Source organism: Miscanthus floridulus, unplaced genomic scaffold, assembly GCF_019320115.1.
Source record: "Miscanthus floridulus cultivar M001 unplaced genomic scaffold, ASM1932011v1 os_1462_1_2, whole genome shotgun sequence".
In the NCBI taxonomy this organism is placed as follows: Eukaryota; Viridiplantae; Streptophyta; class Magnoliopsida; order Poales; family Poaceae; genus Miscanthus; species Miscanthus floridulus.
The window spans coordinates 37,736-60,000 of NW_027097736.1; the positions used below are offsets into that span (position 1 = coordinate 37,736).

At 48.1% G+C, this 22,265-nt stretch overlaps 2 protein-coding genes across 2 annotated transcripts; both read left to right on the plus strand.

The window, feature by feature from the left end:
• Positions 1 to 1,428: 1,428 nt before the first annotated feature.
• LOC136534071 (uncharacterized) lies at positions 1,429 to 22,247 on the plus strand (the record flags this gene model as incomplete). Its single annotated transcript, XM_066526552.1, has 5 exons — positions 1,429 to 1,580; positions 1,839 to 1,938; positions 12,127 to 12,799; positions 13,058 to 13,157; positions 21,898 to 22,247. Coding segments are annotated over exons 3-5 (727 nt in total), but the record flags the coding sequence as incomplete, so codon positions are not given.
• Positions 10,684 to 11,118, plus strand: LOC136534070 (ycf20-like protein). Its single transcript, XM_066526551.1, has one exon. The coding sequence runs from the start codon at positions 10,684 to 10,686 to the stop codon at positions 11,116 to 11,118; it is 435 nt and encodes a 144-aa protein (XP_066382648.1).
• Positions 22,248 to 22,265: the final 18 nt, after the last annotated feature.

Genomic DNA, 22,265 nt, shown 5'->3' on the forward strand with positions numbered 1-22,265 from the left:
CGTTGCTCGAATTCTAATAGCTGCATTTGGCTCAAATTCTGGGAGCAATGGCTGCTGAGGTATTCGATTTTTTCAAAGTTAATGAAGATGTTTGGAGCAGATATTATTCTGAGGTGACAGTATTCATTTTTCCAGAATCAAAGGCCTTGTTTGGTAACTACTGCAGGCTGTTAAGCACTGTTTGGCCTGTAACTGTAGATATGCTGTAGTTTTTCTCACCTCCATGTTATTTAACCCTAATATGCATCTATGCTTATTCAGAGAAAAATAAAAAAGAGTTGCTTCTTTAAAAAATAATGGTGTTTCTTCCGCGGAGATATGGTAGTTACCTTGTAATAGTTTGTGCATGTCAGCATGTGATGAATTAGGATACTTCTTTGATCAAGGATTACTCTATGGCCCCGTTCGTGTGCCTTAAACCCGGCTTGATCCGCTTCTTTTTTCACCTGAAACAGTGTTTTCCTCTCACAAATTCCTCCAGAATTCCTCCAAACCATCCAAATTCCTCCGGAACCATACCATCCGAACGGGGCCAATATCTTGCAATATATGTCACTGTTTGCTGGTCATGTCCCAATGGCTTTTCCTGTAGTAGGTTAATTGTTACAAAAAAAAATTGCTTTCGCTGTGTACTCCTTTTAATCGTGGAAGCACTGAAGTCATTGTACATGTTGCCTAATATGAGTGTGCGAAGTTGTTTTCCTTCTCAGCGGGTGATGTTATTTGTTACGTACACAACCAATTTGAACAACTCTGCAACTCAAATAGTTCAGAACATTTGGATGATTGATTACTTATGATCAGCCAAATCATTCTAACATGGTCAATTGGATAATTTATTACGTATGATCATTGGGATCAAATCATTCTGTACATGAAGCATTTCTCTCCTCATTATGTTTACAGATAGATTTAGGTGCTACGAGTGGGTTCACTGGGTTGTATATGAACAGCCCGTTCGCTGCAACCGGCAGCTGCTGCTGCAACTTCTGAACTGCACAATACTGTAGAAGAGACCTACTGCAGCTGCAAGCCACAGCAAACAGGGCCAAAGCATTTCCCTTTTCATTATGTTTATAGATTATTATTATTACATGATCCTGTTTATCATTAGAGTGCACGAACAAATTCAGTTTCAAAATACAAAAGAGTGAGGAAATTAGCATAATCTAGGGCGCACAAGCGGCTGGTAGAAACAACACGTAGGCGAGCAACGTCACCTATCCTTTCTCGGTTTCTCCCTCCCTCTTGTAGCAAGCATCCCATGACACTGTTAGCAACCCAACCCATAGCCACCCGAAGATGAGAGCTCCAGCTCCAGCTCCTCCTCTTCCCGCGCTGCTCTCCCGCTGCTCCTCGCCGCCCTCCTCGGCCCCGCCGCGCCGCCTGCTCTCCTCGCCCCGCACGCCGGCCGCCTTGCCGCCCGCCTCCGGCCGTCGCGCGCTCTGTCTCCGTCTCCGTCGATGCGCCGGCGGCCGCCGCGGAGCCGGCTGTCTTGGGCGCGCCCTCTGCGACGCCGCGCCGTCGCCTCATCCTCCTCCGCCACGGGGAGAGCACCGCCCGAGGCCGCTCCACCAGAGGTATGTTCAAACGGCGGCGTCCAAGAGTCCCCGTGTGTCGATTTAATTTACCCTGCACTGCAAACTGGATAAGAAGGAGCATTGGATGCAGAGGAATGGTGGTGCTTGTTTGCCGTTTCTACTAACATGTTGTAGCTGTTGCCTCTAGCTCTGCGTTTTAGACTAATTGATTGAATGTAGTGGTATAGTGCTGTTATGATCTGACCCAAATGTGTTTTCCTTTGTGGTTGCTGGCCCAAATATGTGTCCTGATGTCAGATCATAACAGACCTCTAAGCAAGGCTGGGAGAGCTGACGCAATCAGCGTTTCTAATAAACTCCAACAAATGGGATGGATACCGGAGCTTATCCTCTGCAGGTGTGTTCCAAATTCCAATTTATGTAAGACAGTGAATCAATTATCATGAGTTATTACCATATACCAATATAAATTATGAAAGCTTCATGGTGCAATTAGTCTCTGTTACCTAACTGAATGGGTTTGCAGTTGTGTTTTTTTTTTGTTTCATTTTGCTTTTGCAAATTTTGTTGTATCTGTTCAGTTTTCTAATGTTTCTTTCCTGAAAAGTTGTTACGTGGCTGCTAGGATTGAGAGGAGAGAGTCGAGGGAGCGACGGCGGCTAGCGTGCTACAATACCCGTGGCGCTACAGTACCGCGGGTACTGTTCACGTCTAGGGTTGCGAGGGTGAGAGAGAGCCGGCCGCGGGGCGTTTCCCCACGGCCGGGCAAGAGGAAAGGGATTTCCTTCTTAATTCTTGCTTTAAATAGATTGATACATCTCCTCTCCTTGTATAGAGAGGTTTACTTGACTCCTAAGCAAGCGACTCTGATCTCTAATTAACCCTAACACTAATGGGCTATACATCTAGCCCAGGTCCAATAGGACCCTGCCATACTCTAACACTACACCCCACCTAGACATGCAGCTCGTCCTCGAGCTGCAACCTAACCAACTTATAACGATGTCTCGACACAAACCTATCACTTAAAAAACAAGCCTTTTACATCTCGGCTTATTTTATTATTATCAACCGAAAATAGATGTGAACTCTTTATTTTTGCAGCCTCTTCAATTGATGGCGGACACCAGCCCGACGCATAAGCTGCACGTAGACAACCACCTGGATCCCATGGACACCATCTTGACGAAAGGGGTGCATGTATATGGCCACCTAGAATTAGTCGCAACAACGGCCTGCGAAGGCGCCCTCGCGGTGGTCGGTGGCGGAAAGCGGCGGTGCTAGGCAGTGCGCTCCCGCCGGTGACACCATGCCTTCGCCCCGCCGGACGGATGCTGGTCTGCACCGCACAAAGAAGAGCGGATGGCTTTCGACGGAGAAGGGAAACCGCCGACACCTGATGTGTAAGCATCTTCCCCGCCGGCTCCATCGCGATGTCCGTCGGCTGGTCGATCTGCCGCGACTTGTCGCCCGCGTCTTGGATCTGCTGGACGCCGGCGCCCCTATAGAAGATGCCATCGGTGAATGGGTGCTGGAGGCTCGGCCCACCGGAAAGGACAACAGCGCCGGTGGTGGGCGCTGGAGCGACCGTCGTCGTGGCCGCCGTGGTGCTTGCCATCGTGTACACCGGCCCTATCGTCGATGCCATAGCAGAAGACGGGATCGGCGAAGGAGAGGGCGGCATCCACGGCTGGTGGATGGGAATCGGGGCGGTTGCCTGCACGTCCTGGAACAGCGGCGTCGGCGCGACTGGGAACGAGGTCGTCGCAGTCCCGTCGGAGGGCATCCCATACTGGTACGAGATCGGCAGCATCTGCTGAGAAGACGGCAGGGACGGCGGCGGCGGCGGTAGCAGCTGCTGCTGGGACGTCGGCGGCGGGTTCGGCTGCGGCCCCAGCAGGAACCCATGAATCCCGGCCACCATCTTGCCGTGGTCAAGGACAGCCGCCGTCAACTGCTCGTTCGTCATGACGCCCACGGCGGAGGACGACGCACCCGCGGCCATCTGCAGCGAGGATTGCGGCACCCTGGCCGACGTGGAAACCGCGGACAGCGGCAGGGACGCTGGTGGCAGTGGGTGGACATGATCGAACCAGAGATCTCTGATACCAGATTGTTACGTGGCTGCTAGGATTGAGAGTAGAGAGTCGAGGGAGCGACGGCGGCTAGCGTGCTACAGTACCACGCGTACTGTTCACGGCTAGGGTTGCGAGGGTGAGAGAGAGCCGGTCGCGGGGCGTTTGCCCACGGCCGGGCAAGAGGGAAGGGATTTTTTTCTTAATTCTTGCTTTAAATAGATTGATACATCTCTCCTTATATAGAGAGGTTTACTTGACTCCTAAGCAAGCGACCCTTATCTCTAATTAACCCTAACACTAATGGGCTATACATCCAGCCCAGGCCCAATAGGCCCCTGTCATACTCTAACAAAAGTAGTGTCTCTTTATTGACTCAGTTTTTATATCAGATTACCACCTTCTGCTTCATTTGTTTTGTTGTTCTTTCTCTCTTTATTTTCCTATAGGAACGGTTATCCTGCATTTGCATACATATATATTGGTGTTCCTATGTTTGTGTCTCGTCAAATATATAGTTGCCCCTATTCCTTTTTTGGTACCGTGTCCGTGTTTAAGGGGAATGACCCTGCAAAGGCTATTCTATTACTCATCATCTATAGGGGCTAAAAGGAATTTCTTATGAAGGTTTATGTGATTTCGCTGGCCGATTTTCATAATATGGAGTAAAATACCAAGCTTAGGTCAAAAACTCAAAATAAATAACAAGTCACCCTTTGACACAATGTGCTAATAATAAATCAAGATGCCCACTGAAAATTGCTACCCTGATGCTCTAAAACTTCAACTATCATCTAAAGTACAGAGTCATTTTGTAGAAAATATTTGGAAGTGTGAGAAAACTTTCTTCTTATTGTTGCTGCCCTTTATGACCTCCAAGTTCTTCCAATAAACAAACAGTTGTTGATATGAAACAGCCATATTAGTGCAATGAGCTTATCAAATTTGCAGAGGTCATCATCTGCGAAACTTGTTTACTCCCCACCTGGATAGTCTTTTTCTGCTTCGTTTGGTGAGATGGTGGTGCTTGTAGACCCTTTTTTTTATGGGAGTGCTTGTAGATTTCTGTTTCATGTAATCGGGTTTGTAGAGGCTTGGGTATGTAAAACACCTTCAATGTTTTCTTTTGTAAGCTGGTAATCCCGGCAGACATATTGTGTTGCTTTCTATATACAATAGCAAAATCTATGTACCAAAAACGACTTATAATTTGTAACGAAGGGAGTATAAAGCAGGACCAAAAGGTCTTTGGTCTAAAAATTTACAGAGGTCACATAAATTTTCAGGTGTGTTTTCTATAAACAAATTGGTCAAATCATGGGACTACTAGTTGGGTGTGGCATCAAATCGAATTTGTGATGGGGACATAGAAATCGAGCTAAAGTTCAGCAACCACTGTTTAGAGAGCACATGCATGAGGAGAAGTGGCGAAGCTCACCCGAGAGCCCCTCCGCTCTTCTCCTTGGTCGGTCGCAGGAAGCATGCCCGGCGGATGGGGGCGCAGCACCGGCCCCCCGCGCCCGCGGAGCCGCCGCCCCCACACACCACACCGGCCAGAGCCCGCGGCGGGCAGGGAGGGGCCTCGCGCCGCAGCGGCATGAGCGGGGGCGCTGCTGCTCCGTGTCCAAGCCCCAGCGGTCAGCGGACGAGGCGAGGCGGCTGGAGGAGGTGCGTGAGCGCGACGACGACGAGGGGATGAACAAGCTTACAAGCCCACTCACACACCTGCCCAGACCTAGTGGGCAGTGGCGTCGAGGATGAGGGGGCTTCGCCTTCACGGCTTCACCGTTCCGGCGGCTTCCGGGGATGAGCCAGACGAAGGTGGACTATTGGGCTGGCTGTAGACGGCCCATGATGGAGATGGTCCTCTTCAGTATATGGGCCAGTGTATGACTGAGTTTTTTTAGATAGAATAATATGTATGACTGAGTTGATGTGCTCTCAGCCTTCTTTGTCTACATCTTCGATAGCTTTCTCCCTCACTCTTCTCCATCTCCGTCGGGCTTAGAAGAGAAGGGGCTTCGGGGAGGCAGTCCGACAGGCGGTGGGGACATCGGAGGGGGGGGGGCAATTAAGGTCTTGGCGGCGGTGGTGGCTAGGCCAGATCGGGCCGGGGGCATCATGGTGGTGCTCGCCGACGAACATGGCCATAGGCGGTGGGAGTGGGGGGAGCGGAAGGAGGAGGCCGCAGCGGGCGTGATAGGGTTTCGTAGGAGCTCCGACGAGACCCTACCGCGCCATGGCGGGGGCGGTGAAAGCTCTAGTTTGGTTTGGTGAATTGATGAAACCCTAAGTGATAACCTAGTTTATCAATTGATCATAAGATAGGTAGCACACTCCAAGTGGTGAAGCAAATGAAGATCATAGAATGATGAAGATGATGCCATGGTGATGATCAAGTGCTTGGACTTGAAAAGAAGAAAGAGAAAAACAAAAAGCTCAAGGCAAAGATATAAATCATAGGAGCTATTTTGTTTTGGTGATCGAGACACTTAGAGAGTGTGATCACATTTAGGTTTGATAACCGTACTATTAAGAGGGATGAAACTCGTATCGGAATACGGTTATCAAAGTGCCACTAGATGCTCTAACTCATTGCATATGCATTTAGGATCTAGTGGAATACTAACACCCTTGAAAATGTTTGTGAAAATATGCTAACACATGTGCACAAGGTGATACACTTGGTGGTTGGCACATTTGAGCAAGGGTGAAGAAGTTAGAGGTGAAAAGGAGTAAGTGTCGCTGGTTATACAGTGACCAGACGCTGGCCTCTGGGGGACCAGCGCGTTCGCTCATGTGTAGCAGTGAAGACGCCAGCGTCGGTCAACTGACCGGACGCTGGGTCGTTCAGCGACCGGACGCTGGAGGCAGAGTCCGGTCGTGTTGTCGGGCAACGCAGAGAGGCTAGGGTATCTCACCGGATGCTGGCAGGGTCCGGTCATGCATGACCGGACGCATGCGGTCGAAAAAGTCGCTTCTGGAACCTTATTGGAAACGACCGGACGCTTCTAGAAGCGACTTTTTCGACCGCATGCGTCCGGTCATGCTTGACCGGACCCTGCCAGCGTCCGGTGAGATACCGTAGCCTCTCTTCTTCTTGAAGGCCATCTTGTCCTTCTTCTCTTTCTTTTCCTTCTTGTCCTTCTTCTTGTTCTTGTTGTTGTCATCATCATTGTCGCTATTGTATGGGCATTGAGCAACAAGATGATCTTTGCTTCCACATTTGAAGCACCGCATTGACTCTTCCTTGTTCTTGGATGAATGCTTCTTTCTTTCTAGCATGGTAGCCCTTCTTCACTATGAACTTGCCAAATCTCTTGACAAATAGAGCCATCTTCTCATCATCATCATCATCCCATGAATCATCATCTTCACTTGATGTTTCTTGCTTTGCTTTGCCCTTGGATGATGTGGCCTTGAATGCCATGCTCTTCTTCTTGTCATCCTTCTTCTCATCTTTCTTCTCCTTCTTCTCTTCCTTCTCATCATCATCTCTATAAGCATCATCGGTCATAATATCTCCCAAGATTTGGTTTGGTGTCCTTGTGTTCAAACCGGTCCTCACTAGCAAGGTGACCAACATGCCAAATCTTGCGGGTAAACATCTCAAGAACTTATTTGAGTAGTCTTTGTCCTCTAGATGCAATCACTCAAGCAATGCACTTAGATTCACTCCCAATCTCACTATGATGATGAATCAATGATGGAGATGAGTGGAAGGGCTTTGGCTAAGCTCACAAGGTTGCTATGTCAATGCAAATGGCCAAGAGAGTGAGCTTGAACCGGCCATGGGGCCTAAATAGAAGCCCCCACGAAATAGAGCCGTTGTACCCCTTCACTAGACACTGATCGGGGTGACCGAACACTCTGGTCAGACTGACCGGACGCTGGACCCTAGCCTCTCTGCGTTGCCCGACAACACGACCGGACTCTGCCTCCAGCGTCCGGTCGCTGAGCGACCCAGTGTCCGGTCAGTTGACCGACGCTGGCGTCTTCACTGCTACACATGACCGGACGCGCTGGTCCCCCTGAGGCCAGCGTTTGGTCACTGTATAACCAGCGACACTTACTCCTTTTCACCTCTAACTTTTTCACCCTTGCTCAAATGTGCCAACCACCAAGTGTATCACCTTGTGCACATATGTTAGCATATTTTCACAAACATTTTCAAGGGTGTTAGCATTCCACTAGATCCTAAATGCATATGCAATGAGTTAGAGCATCTAGTGGTACTTTGATAACCGTATTCCGATACGAGTTTCATCCCTCTTAATAGTACGGCTATCAAACCTAAATGTGATCACACTCTCTAAGTGTCTCGATCACCAAAACAAAATAGCTCCTATGATTTATATCTTTGCCTTGAGCTTTTTGTTTTTCTCTTTCTTCTTTCGAAGTCCAAGCACTTGATCACCACCATGGCATCATCTTCATCATGCTATGATCTTCATTTGCTTCACCACTTAGAGTGTGCTACCTATCTTATGATCAATTGATAAACTAGGTTAGCACTTAGGGTTTCATTAATTCACCAAAACCAAACTAGAGCTTTCACCACCCCCGCCATGGCGCGGTAGGGTCTCGTCGAAGCTCCTACGAGACCCTATCACGCCCGCCGCGGCCTCCTCCTTCTGCTCCCCCCACTCCCACCGCCTATGGCCATGTTCGCCGGCGAGCACCACCATGATGCCCTCGGCCTGATCTGGCCTAGCCACCACCGCCGCCAAGACCTTAATTGCCCCCCTCCGATGTCCCCTCCGCCTGTCGGACTGCCTCCCCGAAGCCCCTTCTCTTTTAAGCCCAACGGAGATGGAGACGAGTGAGGGAGAAAGCTATCGAAGATGTAGACAAAGAAGGCTGAGAGCACATCAACTCAGTCATACATATTATTCTATCTAAAAAAACTCAGTCATACACTGGCCCATATACTGAAGAGGACCATCTCCGTCATGGGCCGTCTACAGCCAGCCCAATAGTCCACCTTCGTCTGGCTCATCCCCGGAAGCCGCCGGAACGGTGAAGCCGTGAAGGCGAGGCCCCCTCATCCTCGACGCCACTGCCCACTGGGTCTGGGCAGGTGTGTGAGTGGGCTTGTAAGCTTGTTCATCCCCTCATCGTCGTTGCGCTCGCGCACCTCCTCCAGCCGCCTCGCCTCGTCCGCTGACCGCTGGGGCTTGGACACGGAGCAGCAGAGCCCCCGCTCATGCCGCTACGGTGCGGGGCCCCTCCCTGCCCGCCGTGGGCTCTGGCCGGTGTGGTGTGTGGGGGCGGCGGCTCCGCGGGCGCGGGGGGCCGGTGCTGCGCCCCCATCCGCCGGGCATGCTTCCTGCGACCGACCAAGGAGAAGAGCGGAGGGGCTCTCGGGTGAGCTCTCGCCACTTCTCCTCATGCATGTGCTCTCTAAACAGTGGTTACTGAACTTTAGCTCGATTTCTATGTCCCCATCACAAATTCGATTTGATGCCACACCCAACTAGTAGTCCCATGATTTGACCAATTTGTTTATAGAAAACACACCTGAAAATTTATGTGACCTCTGTAAATTTTTAGACCAAAGACCTTTTGGTCCTGCTTTATACTCCCTTCGTTCCAAATTATAAGTCGTTTTTGGTACATAGATTTTGCTATTGTATATAGAAAGCAACACAATATGTCTGCAGGGATTACCAGCTTACAAAAGAAAACATTGAAGGTGTTTTACATACCCAAGCCTCTACAAACCCGATTACATGAAACAGAAGTCTACAAGCACTCCCATAAAAAAAAGGGTCTACAAGCACCAACATCTCACCAAACGAAGCAGAAAAAGACTATCCAGTTGGGGAGTAAACAAGTTTCGCAGATGATGACCTCTGCAAATTTGATAAGCTCATTGCACTAATATGGCTGTTTCATATCACCAACTGTATTGTTTACTGGAAGAACTTGGAGGTCATAAAGGGCAGCAACAGCAAGAAGAAAGTTTTCGCACACTTTCAAATATTTTCTACAAAATGACTCTGTACTTTAGATGATAGTTGAAGTTTTAGAGCATCAGGGTAGCAATTTTCAGTGGGCATCTTGATTTATTATTAGCACCTTGTGTCAAATGGTGACTTGCCATTTATTTTGGGTTTTTGACCTAAGCTTGGTATTTTACTCCATATTATGAAAATCGGCCAGCGAAATCACATAAACCTTCATAAGAAATTCCTTTTAGGTTGACCATAGTTAACAAAACAAATAAAATTGATGGCATTCATAAACCTGCATTAAGAAAATGTCAAGAAGTAAAGCATTATGAAATCTAGATTACAGTGATAGGCAGTCTTGCCTTCTTTTATGGATTTTTTTGGTGGTTAGTTTGTTTGCTACCAGGGGTGGAGCTTTGTGTAGACCAAGGTGGGCCATGGCCCCCTTTAACCTATAAAGTTTGTTAAACACTTAATTCCACCACTTAGGTGCGGATGAATTTCTAATCTATTCCCCTTTAGTGCCTCAAGTTTGATTGGCCCCCCAACTCCACCACCGGTAGCTATTACATGCTTAAAACAGTTTTAGATAAAGAAAATGAAAATAGTAGAAGCAACTTATTTCTAAACAATATATGCTTTGGGGGATGCAATTTCGACCACAAGGATGAAAAACATTGATGCATTTTGGTTTTCTTATTTGCAACAACTACAACTTTTAATCAAATCATCAATGTCTAGAATTTATTTTGAAGGATATCTAAAGCATGGAAGCGCAACTCAAGGTTTAGTGGTATTATTTTCACATTGCCAATTAAATAGTCTTTTTATGCATTCGTGTTAAAAGTCATCAAAGTTTGCTTGAATCACAAACTGTGACGCAGCTTTGACAAAGTATCAGTTTAGTTTTCATCAATTGTGACCTACTGTTACCTACTCAGTTTATTTTCACTTTATCAGCTTGTTAGCTTAAGCACCAAAGGTTTATAAATTAGCTTGAGACAAGAATATATGGTTCCCTTTTTTTATCACATTCTTGTGGAGAATTTTTTCTCTACCCCTGAGAAGCATTAGTACAATGGTTTCGTACCTCTACTTTATCCTAGGTACCAGATGAAAAACTGCAGATGGAGGCCAACTTTTGCCTTGGAGACTGGTGGGCCATCTAACACTGATGGCCAAGACTTTGATGAGGACAGTGGTTTTCTTGGTAGGACTAGACTGGGAAGACTCATCCAAGCTGCTGCAAGGGAGCTACTTGACAAGCTGAACTCTGCCAGAACGAATTCACCAACAAAGATATTCCTTGTCCTCCTTGGTTTTTACACAGCCAATGCCTTGGCAACAATACTAGGGCAAACCGGTGACTGGGATGTTCTTGTTGCTGGTGTTATAGTGGCTGCCATTGAGGGAATTGGCATGCTCATGTACAGAAAACCAATTACCAGGCCTCCTGGTAGGTTTCAGTCTTTGATTTCAATGGTGAACTACTGGAAAGCCGGTGTATGCCTGGGCCTTTTTGTGGACGCCTTCAAGCTGGGTAGCTGAGTTTACACAATCATCTTCTGCTATCTTCTTATAGTGATTTTATTTTTTGGTATATTGGCATCAAAGTAACGCCAGGATATGGTTCCATGATGGCCATTGCTCGTTGCTCGAATTCTAATAGCTGCATTTGGCTCAAATTCTGGGAGCAATGGCTGCTGAGGTATTCGATTTTTTCAAAGTTAATGAAGATGTTTGGAGCAGATATTATTCTGAGGTGACAGTATTCATTTTTCCAGAATCAAAGGCCTTGTTTGGTAACTACTGCAGGCTGTTAAGCACTGTTTGGCCTGTAACTGTAGATATGCTGTAGTTTTTCTCACCTCCATGTTATTTAACCCTAATATGCATCTATGCTTATTCAGAGAAAAATAAAAAAGAGTTGCTTCTTTAAAAAATAATGGTGTTTCTTCCGCGGAGATATGGTAGTTACCTTGTAATAGTTTGTGCATGTCAGCATGTGATGAATTAGGATACTTCTTTGATCAAGGATTACTCTATGGCCCCGTTCGTGTGCCTTTAAACCCGGCTTGATCCGCTTCTTTTTTCACCTGAAACAGTGTTTTCCTCTCACAAATTCCTCCAGAATTCCTCCAAACCATCCAAATTCCTCCGGAACCATACCATCCGAACGGGGCCAATATCTTGCAATATATGTCACTGTTTGCTGGTCATGTCCCAATGGCTTTTCCTGTAGTAGGTTAATTGTTACAAAAAAAAATTGCTTTCGCTGTGTACTCCTTTTAATCGTGGAAGCACTGAAGTCATTGTACATGTTGCCTAATATGAGTGTGCGAAGTTGTTTTCCTTCTCAGCGGGTGATGTTATTTGTTACGTACACAACCAATTTGAACAACTCTGCAACTCAAATAGTTCAGAACATTTGGATGATTGATTACTTATGATCAGCCAAATCATTCTAACATGGTCAATTGGATAATTTATTACGTATGATCATTGGGATCAAATCATTCTGTACATGAAGCATTTCTCTCCTCATTATGTTTACAGATAGATTTAGGTGCTACGAGTGGGTTCACTGGGTTGTATATGAACAGCCCGTTCGCTGCAACCGGCAGCTGCTGCTGCAACTTCTGAACTGCACAATACTGTAGAAGAGACCTACTGCAGCTGCAAGCCACAGCAAACAGGGCCAAAGCATTTCCCTTTTCATTATGTTTATAGATTATTATTATTACATGATCCTGTTTATCATTAGAGTGCACGAACAAATTCAGTTTCAAAATACAAAAGAGTGAGGAAATTAGCATAATCTAGGGCGCACAAGCGGCTGGTAGAAACAACACGTAGGCGAGCAACGTCACCTATCCTTTCTCGGTTTCTCCCTCCCTCTTGTAGCAAGCATCCCATGACACTGTTAGCAACCCAACCCATAGCCACCCGAAGATGAGAGCTCCAGCTCCAGCTCCTCCTCTTCCCGCGCTGCTCTCCCGCTGCTCCTCGCCGCCCTCCTCGGCCCCGCCGCGCCGCCTGCTCTCCTCGCCCCGCACGCCGGCCGCCTGCCGCCCGCCTCCGGCCGTCGCGCGCTCTGTCTCCGTCTCCGTCGATGCGCCGGCGGCCGCCGCGGAGCCGGCTGTCTTGGGCGCGCCCTCTGCGACGCCGCGCCGTCGCCTCATCCTCCTCCGCCACGGGGAGAGCACCGCCCGAGGCCGCTCCACCAGAGGTATGTTCAAACGGCGGCGTCCAAGAGTCCCCGTGTGTCGATTTAATTTACCCTGCACTGCAAACTGGATAAGAAGGAGCATTGGATGCAGAGGAATGGTGGTGCTTGTTTGCCGTTTCTACTAACATGTTGTAGCTGTTGCCTCTAGCTCTGCGTTTTAGACTAATTGATTGAATGTAGTGGTATAGTGCTGTTATGATCTGACCCAAATGTGTTTTCCTTTGTGGTTGCTGGCCCAAATATGTGTCCTGATGTCAGATCATAACAGACCTCTAAGCAAGGCTGGGAGAGCTGACGCAATCAGCGTTTCTAATAAACTCCAACAAATGGGATGGATACCGGAGCTTATCCTCTGCAGGTGTGTTCCAAATTCCAATTTATGTAAGACAGTGAATCAATTATCATGAGTTATTACCATATACCAATATAAATTATGAAAGCTTCATGGTGCAATTAGTCTCTGTTACCTAACTGAATGGGTTTGCAGTTGTGTTTTTTTTTTGTTTCATTTTGCTTTTGCAAATTCTGTTGTATCTGTTCAGTTTTCTAATGTTTCTTTCCTGAAAAGTTGTTACGTGGCTGCTAGGATTGAGAGGAGAGAGTCGAGGGAGCGACGGCGGCTAGCGTGCTACAATACCCGTGGCGCTACAGTACCGCGGGTACTGTTCACGTCTAGGGTTGCGAGGGTGAGAGAGAGCCGGCCGCGGGGCGTTTCCCCACGGCCGGGCAAGAGGAAAGGGATTTCCTTCTTAATTCTTGCTTTAAATAGATTGATACATCTCCTCTCCTTGTATAGAGAGGTTTACTTGACTCCTAAGCAAGCGACTCTGATCTCTAATTAACCCTAACACTAATGGGCTATACATCTAGCCCAGGTCCAATAGGACCCTGCCATACTCTAACACTACACCCCACCTAGACATGCAGCTCGTCCTCGAGCTGCAACCTAACCAACTTATAACGATGTCTCGACACAAACCTATCACTTAAAAAACAAGCCTTTTACATCTCGGCTTATTTTATTATTATCAACCGAAAATAGATGTGAACTCTTTATTTTTGCAGCCTCTTCAATTGATGGCGGACACCAGCCCGACGCATAAGCTGCACGTAGACAACCACCTGGATCCCATGGACACCATCTTGACGAAAGGGGTGCATGTATATGGCCACCTAGAATTAGTCGCAACAACGGCCTGCGAAGGCGCCCTCGCGGTGGTCGGTGGCGGAAAGCGGCGGTGCTAGGCAGTGCGCTCCCGCCGGTGACACCATGCCTTCGCCCCGCCGGACGGATGCTGGTCTGCACCGCACAAAGAAGAGCGGATGGCTTTCGACGGAGAAGGGAAACCGCCGACACCTGATGTGTAAGCATCTTCCCCGCCGGCTCCATCGCGATGTCCGTCGGCTGGTCGATCTGCCGCGACTTGTCGCCCGCGTCTTGGATCTGCTGGACGCCGGCGCCCCTATAGAAGATGCCATCGGTGAATGGGTGCTGGAGGCTCGGCCCACCGGAAAGGACAACAGCGCCGGTGGTGGGCGCTGGAGCGACCGTCGTCGTGGCCGCCGTGGTGCTTGCCATCGTGTACACCGGCCCTATCGTCGATGCCATAGCAGAAGACGGGATCGGCGAAGGAGAGGGCGGCATCCACGGCTGGTGGATGGGAATCGGGGCGGTTGCCTGCACGTCCTGGAACAGCGGCGTCGGCGCGACTGGGAACGAGGTCGTCGCAGTCCCGTCGTAGGGCATCCCATACTGGTACGAGATCGGCAGCATCTGCTGAGAAGACGGCAGGGACGGCGGCGGCGGCGGTAGCAGCTGCTGCTGGGACGTCGGCGGCGGGTTCGGCTGCGGCCCCAGCAGGAACCCATGAATCCCGGCCACCATCTTGCCGTGGTCAAGGACAGCCGCCGTCAACTGCTCGTTCGTCATGACGCCCACGGCGGAGGACGACGCACCCGCGGCCATCTGCAGCGAGGATTGCGGCACCCTGGCCGACGTGGAAACCGCGGACAGCGGCAGGGACGCTGGTGGCAGTGGGTGGACATGATCGAACCAGAGATCTCTGATACCAGATTGTTACGTGGCTGCTAGGATTGAGAGTAGAGAGTCGAGGGAGCGACGGCGGCTAGCGTGCTACAGTACCACGCGTACTGTTCACGGCTAGGGTTGCGAGGGTGAGAGAGAGCCGGTCGCGGGGCGTTTGCCCACGGCCGGGCAAGAGGGAAGGGATTTTTTCTTAATTCTTGCTTTAAATAGATTGATACATCTCTCCTTATATAGAGAGGTTTACTTGACTCCTAAGCAAGCGACCCTTATCTCTAATTAACCCTAACACTAATGGGCTATACATCCAGCCCAGGCCCAATAGGCCCCTGTCATACTCTAACAAAAGTAGTGTCTCTTTATTGACTCAGTTTTTATATCAGATTACCACCTTCTGCTTCATTTGTTTTGTTGTTCTTTCTCTCTTTATTTTCCTATAGGAACGGTTATCCTGCATTTGCATACATATATATTGGTGTTCCTATGTTTGTGTCTCGTCAAATATATAGTTGCCCCTATTCCTTTTTTGGTACCGTGTCCGTGTTTAAGGGGAATGACCCTGCAAAGGCTATTCTATTACTCATCATCTATAGGGGCTAAAAGGAATTTCTTATGAAGGTTTATGTGATTTCGCTGGCCGATTTTCATAATATGGAGTAAAATACCAAGCTTAGGTCAAAAACTCAAAATAAATAACAAGTCACCCTTTGACACAATGTGCTAATAATAAATCAAGATGCCCACTGAAAATTGCTACCCTGATGCTCTAAAACTTCAACTATCATCTAAAGTACAGAGTCATTTTGTAGAAAATATTTGGAAGTGTGAGAAAACTTTCTTCTTATTGTTGCTGCCCTTTATGACCTCCAAGTTCTTCCAATAAACAAACAGTTGTTGATATGAAACAGCCATATTAGTGCAATGAGCTTATCAAATTTGCAGAGGTCATCATCTGCGAAACTTGTTTACTCCCCACCTGGATAGTCTTTTTCTGCTTCGTTTGGTGAGATGGTGGTGCTTGTAGACCCTTTTTTTTATGGGAGTGCTTGTAGATTTCTGTTTCATGTAATCGGGTTTGTAGAGGCTTGGGTATGTAAAACACCTTCAATGTTTTCTTTTGTAAGCTGGTAATCCCGGCAGACATATTGTGTTGCTTTCTATATACAATAGCAAAATCTATGTACCAAAAACGACTTATAATTTGTAACGAAGGGAGTATAAAGCAGGACCAAAAGGTCTTTGGTCTAAAAATTTACAGAGGTCACATAAATTTTCAGGTGTGTTTTCTATAAACAAATTGGTCAAATCATGGGACTACTAGTTGGGTGTGGCATCAAATCGAATTTGTGATGGGGACATAGAAATCGAGCTAAAGTTCAGCAACCACTGTTTAGAGAGCACATGCATGAGGAGAAGTGGCGAAGCTCACCCGAGAGCCCCTCCGCTCTTCTCCTTGGTCGGTCGCAGGAAGCATGCCCGGCGGATGGGGGCGCAGCACCGGCCCCCCGCGCCCGCGGAGCCGCCGCCCCCACACACCACACCGGCCAGAGCCCGCGGCGGGCAGGGAGGGGCCTCGCGCCGCAGCGGCATGAGCGGGGGCGCTGCTGCTCCGTGTCCAAGCCCCAGCGGTCAGCGGACGAGGCGAGGCGGCTGGAGGAGGTGCGTGAGCGCGACGACGACGAGGGGATGAACAAGCTTACAAGCCCACTCACACACCTGCCCAGACCTAGTGGGCAGTGGCGTCGAGGATGAGGGGGCTTCGCCTTCACGGCTTCACCGTTCCGGCGGCTTCCGGGGATGAGCCAGACGAAGGTGGACTATTGGGCTGGCTGTAGACGGCCCATGATGGAGATGGTCCTCTTCAGTATATGGGCCAGTGTATGACTGAGTTTTTTTAGATAGAATAATATGTATGACTGAGTTGATGTGCTCTCAGCCTTCTTTGTCTACATCTTCGATAGCTTTCTCCCTCACTCTTCTCCATCTCCGTCGGGCTTAGAAGAGAAGGGGCTTCGGGGAGGCAGTCCGACAGGCGGTGGGGACATCGGAGGGGGGGGGGGCAATTAAGGTCTTGGCGGCGGTGGTGGCTAGGCCAGATCGGGCCGGGGGCATCATGGTGGTGCTCGCCGACGAACATGGCCATAGGCGGTGGGAGTGGGGGGAGCGGAAGGAGGAGGCCGCAGCGGGCGTGATAGGGTTTCGTAGGAGCTCCGACGAGACCCTACCGCGCCATGGCGGGGGCGGTGAAAGCTCTAGTTTGGTTTTGGTGAATTGATGAAACCCTAAGTGATAACCTAGTTTATCAATTGATCATAAGATAGGTAGCACACTCCAAGTGGTGAAGCAAATGAAGATCATAGAATGATGAAGATGATGCCATGGTGATGATCAAGTGCTTGGACTTGAAAAGAAGAAAGAGAAAAACAAAAAGCTCAAGGCAAAGATATAAATCATAGGAGCTATTTTGTTTTGGTGATCGAGACACTTAGAGAGTGTGATCACATTTAGGTTTGATAACCGTACTATTAAGAGGGATGAAACTCGTATCGGAATACGGTTATCAAAGTGCCACTAGATGCTCTAACTCATTGCATATGCATTTAGGATCTAGTGGAATACTAACACCCTTGAAAATGTTTGTGAAAATATGCTAACACATGTGCACAAGGTGATACACTTGGTGGTTGGCACATTTGAGCAAGGGTGAAGAAGTTAGAGGTGAAAAGGAGTAAGTGTCGCTGGTTATACAGTGACCAGACGCTGGCCTCTGGGGGACCAGCGCGTTCGCTCATGTGTAGCAGTGAAGACGCCAGCGTCGGTCAACTGACCGGACGCTGGGTCGCTCAGCGACCGGACGCTGGAGGCAGAGTCCGGTCGTGTTGTCGGGCAACGCAGAGAGGCTAGGGTATCTCACCGGATGCTGGCAGGGTCCGGTCATGCATGACCGGACGCATGCGGTCGAAAAAGTCGCTTCTGGAACCTTATTGGAAACGACCGGACGCTTCTAGAAGCGACTTTTTCGACCGCATGCGTCCGGTCATGCTTGACCGGACCCTGCCAGCGTCCGGTGAGATACCGTAGCCTCTCTTCTTCTTGAAGGCCATCTTGTCCTTCTTCTCTTTCTTTTCCTTCTTGTCCTTCTTCTTGTTCTTGTTGTTGTCATCATCATTGTCGCTATTGTATGGGCATTGAGCAACAAGATGATCTTTGCTTCCACATTTGAAGCACCGCATTGACTCTTCCTTGTTCTTGGATGAATGCTTCTTTCTTTCTAGCATGGTAGCCCTTCTTCACTATGAACTTGCCAAATCTCTTGACAAATAGAGCCATCTTCTCATCATCATCATCATCCCATGAATCATCATCTTCACTTGATGTTTCTTGCTTTGCTTTGCCCTTGGATGATGTGGCCTTGAATGCCATGCTCTTCTTCTTGTCATCCTTCTTCTCATCTTTCTTCTCCTTCTTCTCTTCCTTCTCATCATCATCTCTATAAGCATCATCGGTCATAATATCTCCCAAGATTTGGTTTGGTGTCCTTGTGTTCAAACCGGTCCTCACTAGCAAGGTGACCAACATGCCAAATCTTGCGGGTAAACATCTCAAGAACTTATTTGAGTAGTCTTTGTCCTCTAGATGCAATCACTCAAGCAATGCACTTAGATTCACTCCCAATCTCACTATGATGATGAATCAATGATGGAGATGAGTGGAAGGGCTTTGGCTAAGCTCACAAGGTTGCTATGTCAATGCAAATGGCCAAGAGAGTGAGCTTGAACCGGCCATGGGGCCTAAATAGAAGCCCCCACGAAATAGAGCCGTTGTACCCCTTCACTAGACACTGATCGGGGTGACCGAACACTCTGGTCAGACTGACCGGACGCTGGACCCTAGCCTCTCTGCGTTGCCCGACAACACGACCGGACTCTGCCTCCAGCGTCCGGTCGCTGAGCGACCCAGTGTCCGGTCAGTTGACCGACGCTGGCGTCTTCACTGCTACACATGACCGGACGCGCTGGTCCCCCTGAGGCCAGCGTTTGGTCACTGTATAACCAGCGACACTTACTCCTTTTCACCTCTAACTTTTTCACCCTTGCTCAAATGTGCCAACCACCAAGTGTATCACCTTGTGCACATATGTTAGCATATTTTCACAAACATTTTCAAGGGTGTTAGCATTCCACTAGATCCTAAATGCATATGCAATGAGTTAGAGCATCTAGTGGTCACTTTGATAACCGTATTCCGATACGAGTTTCATCCCTCTTAATAGTACGGCTATCAAACCTAAATGTGATCACACTCTCTAAGTGTCTCGATCACCAAAACAAAATAGCTCCTATGATTTATATCTTTGCCTTGAGCTTTTTGTTTTTCTCTTTCTTCTTTCGAAGTCCAAGCACTTGATCACCACCATGGCATCATCTTCATCATGCTATGATCTTCATTTGCTTCACCACTTAGAGTGTGCTACCTATCTTATGATCAATTGATAAACTAGGTTAGCACTTAGGGTTTCATTAATTCACCAAAACCAAACTAGAGCTTTCACCACCCCCGCCATGGCGCGGTAGGGTCTCGTCGAAGCTCCTACGAGACCCTATCACGCCCGCCGCGGCCTCCTCCTTCTGCTCCCCCCACTCCCACCGCCTATGGCCATGTTCGCCGGCGAGCACCACCATGATGCCCTCGGCCTGATCTGGCCTAGCCACCACCGCCGCCAAGACCTTAATTGCCCCCCTCCGATGTCCCCTCCGCCTGTCGGACTGCCTCCCCGAAGCCCCTTCTCTTTTAAGCCCAACGGAGATGGAGACGAGTGAGGGAGAAAGCTATCGAAGATGTAGACAAAGAAGGCTGAGAGCACATCAACTCAGTCATACATATTATTCTATCTAAAAAAACTCAGTCATACACTGGCCCATATACTGAAGAGGACCATCTCCGTCATGGGCCGTCTACAGCCAGCCCAATAGTCCACCTTCGTCTGGCTCATCCCCGGAAGCCGCCGGAACGGTGAAGCCGTGAAGGCGAGGCCCCCTCATCCTCGACGCCACTGCCCACTGGGTCTGGGCAGGTGTGTGAGTGGGCTTGTAAGCTTGTTCATCCCCTCATCGTCGTTGCGCTCGCGCACCTCCTCCAGCCGCCTCGCCTCGTCCGCTGACCGCTGGGGCTTGGACACGGAGCAGCAGAGCCCCCGCTCATGCCGCTACGGTGCGGGGCCCCTCCCTGCCCGCCGTGGGCTCTGGCCGGTGTGGTGTGTGGGGGCGGCGGCTCCGCGGGCGCGGGGGGCCGGTGCTGCGCCCCCATCCGCCGGGCATGCTTCCTGCGACCGACCAAGGAGAAGAGCGGAGGGGCTCTCGGGTGAGCTCTCGCCACTTCTCCTCATGCATGTGCTCTCTAAACAGTGGTTACTGAACTTTAGCTCGATTTCTATGTCCCCATCACAAATTCGATTTGATGCCACACCCAACTAGTAGTCCCATGATTTGACCAATTTGTTTATAGAAAACACACCTGAAAATTTATGTGACCTCTGTAAATTTTTAGACCAAAGACCTTTTGGTCCTGCTTTATACTCCCTTCGTTCCAAATTATAAGTCGTTTTTGGTACATAGATTTTGCTATTGTATATAGAAAGCAACACAATATGTCTGCAGGGATTACCAGCTTACAAAAGAAAACATTGAAGGTGTTTTACATACCCAAGCCTCTACAAACCCGATTACATGAAACATAAGTCTACAAGCACTCCCATAAAAAAAAGGGTCTACAAGCACCAACATCTCACCAAACGAAGCAGAAAAAGACTATCCAGTTGGGGAGTAAACAAGTTTCGCAGATGATGACCTCTGCAAATTTGATAAGCTCATTGCACTAATATGGCTGTTTCATATCACCAACTGTATTGTTTACTGGAAGAACTTGGAGGTCATAAAGGGCAGCAACAGCAAGAAGAAAGTTTTCGCACACTTTCAAATATTTTCTACAAAATGACTCTGTACTTTAGATGATAGTTGAAGTTTTAGAGCATCAGGGTAGCAATTTTCAGTGGGCATCTTGATTTATTATTAGCACCTTGTGTCAAATGGTGACTTGCCATTTATTTTGGGTTTTTGACCTAAGCTTGGTATTTTACTCCATATTATGAAAATCGGCCAGCGAAATCACATAAACCTTCATAAGAAATTCCTTTTAGGTTGACCATAGTTAACAAAACAAATAAAATTGATGGCATTCATAAACCTGCATTAAGAAAATGTCAAGAAGTAAAGCATTATGAAATCTAGATTACAGTGATAGGCAGTCTTGCCTTCTTTTATGGATTTTTTTGGTGGTTAGTTTGTTTGCTACCAGGGGTGGAGCTTTGTGTAGACCAAGGTGGGCCATGGCCCCCTTTAACCTATAAAGTTTGTTAAACACTTAATTCCACCACTTAGGTGCGGATGAATTTCTAATCTATTCCCCTTTAGTGCCTCAAGTTTGATTGGCCCCCCAACTCCACCACCGGTAGCTATTACATGCTTAAAACAGTTTTAGATAAAGAAAATGAAAATAGTAGAAGCAACTTATTTCTAAACAATATATGCTTTGGGGGATGCAATTTCGACCACAAGGATGAAAAACATTGATGCATTTTGGTTTTCTTATTTGCAACAACTACAACTTTTAATCAAATCATCAATGTCTAGAATTTATTTTGAAGGATATCTAAAGCATGGAAGCGCAACTCAAGGTTTAGTGGTATTATTTTCACATTGCCAATTAAATAGTCTTTTTATGCATTCGTGTTAAAAGTCATCAAAGTTTGCTTGAATCACAAACTGTGACGCAGCTTTGACAAAGTATCAGTTTAGTTTTCATCAATTGTGACCTACTGTTACCTACTCAGTTTATTTTCACTTTATCAGCTTGTTAGCTTAAGCACCAAAGGTTTATAAATTAGCTTGAGACAAGAATATATGGTTCCCTTTTTTTATCACATTCTTGTGGAGAATTTTTTCTCTACCCCTGAGAAGCATTAGTACAATGGTTTCGTACCTCTACTTTATCCTAGGTACCAGATGAAAAACTGCAGATGGAGGCCAACTTTTGCCTTGGAGACTGGTGGGCCATCTAACACTGATGGCCAAGACTTTGATGAGGACAGTGGTTTTCTTGGTAGGACTAGACTGGGAAGACTCATCCAAGCTGCTGCAAGGGAGCTACTTGACAAGCTGAACTCTGCCAGAACGAATTCACCAACAAAGATATTCCTTGTCCTCCTTGGTTTTTACACAGCCAATGCCTTGGCAACAATACTAGGGCAAACCGGTGACTGGGATGTTCTTGTTGCTGGTGTTATAGTGGCTGCCATTGAGGGAATTGGCATGCTCATGTACAGAAAACCAATTACCAGGCCTCCTGGTAGGTTTCAGTCTTTGA

Excerpts from the sequence above, each read along its gene's own strand:
- LOC136534070 (XM_066526551.1), top strand. The coding sequence starts at position 10,684 with ATGAAAAACTGCAGATGGAGGCCAACTTTTGCCTTGGAGACTGGTGGG.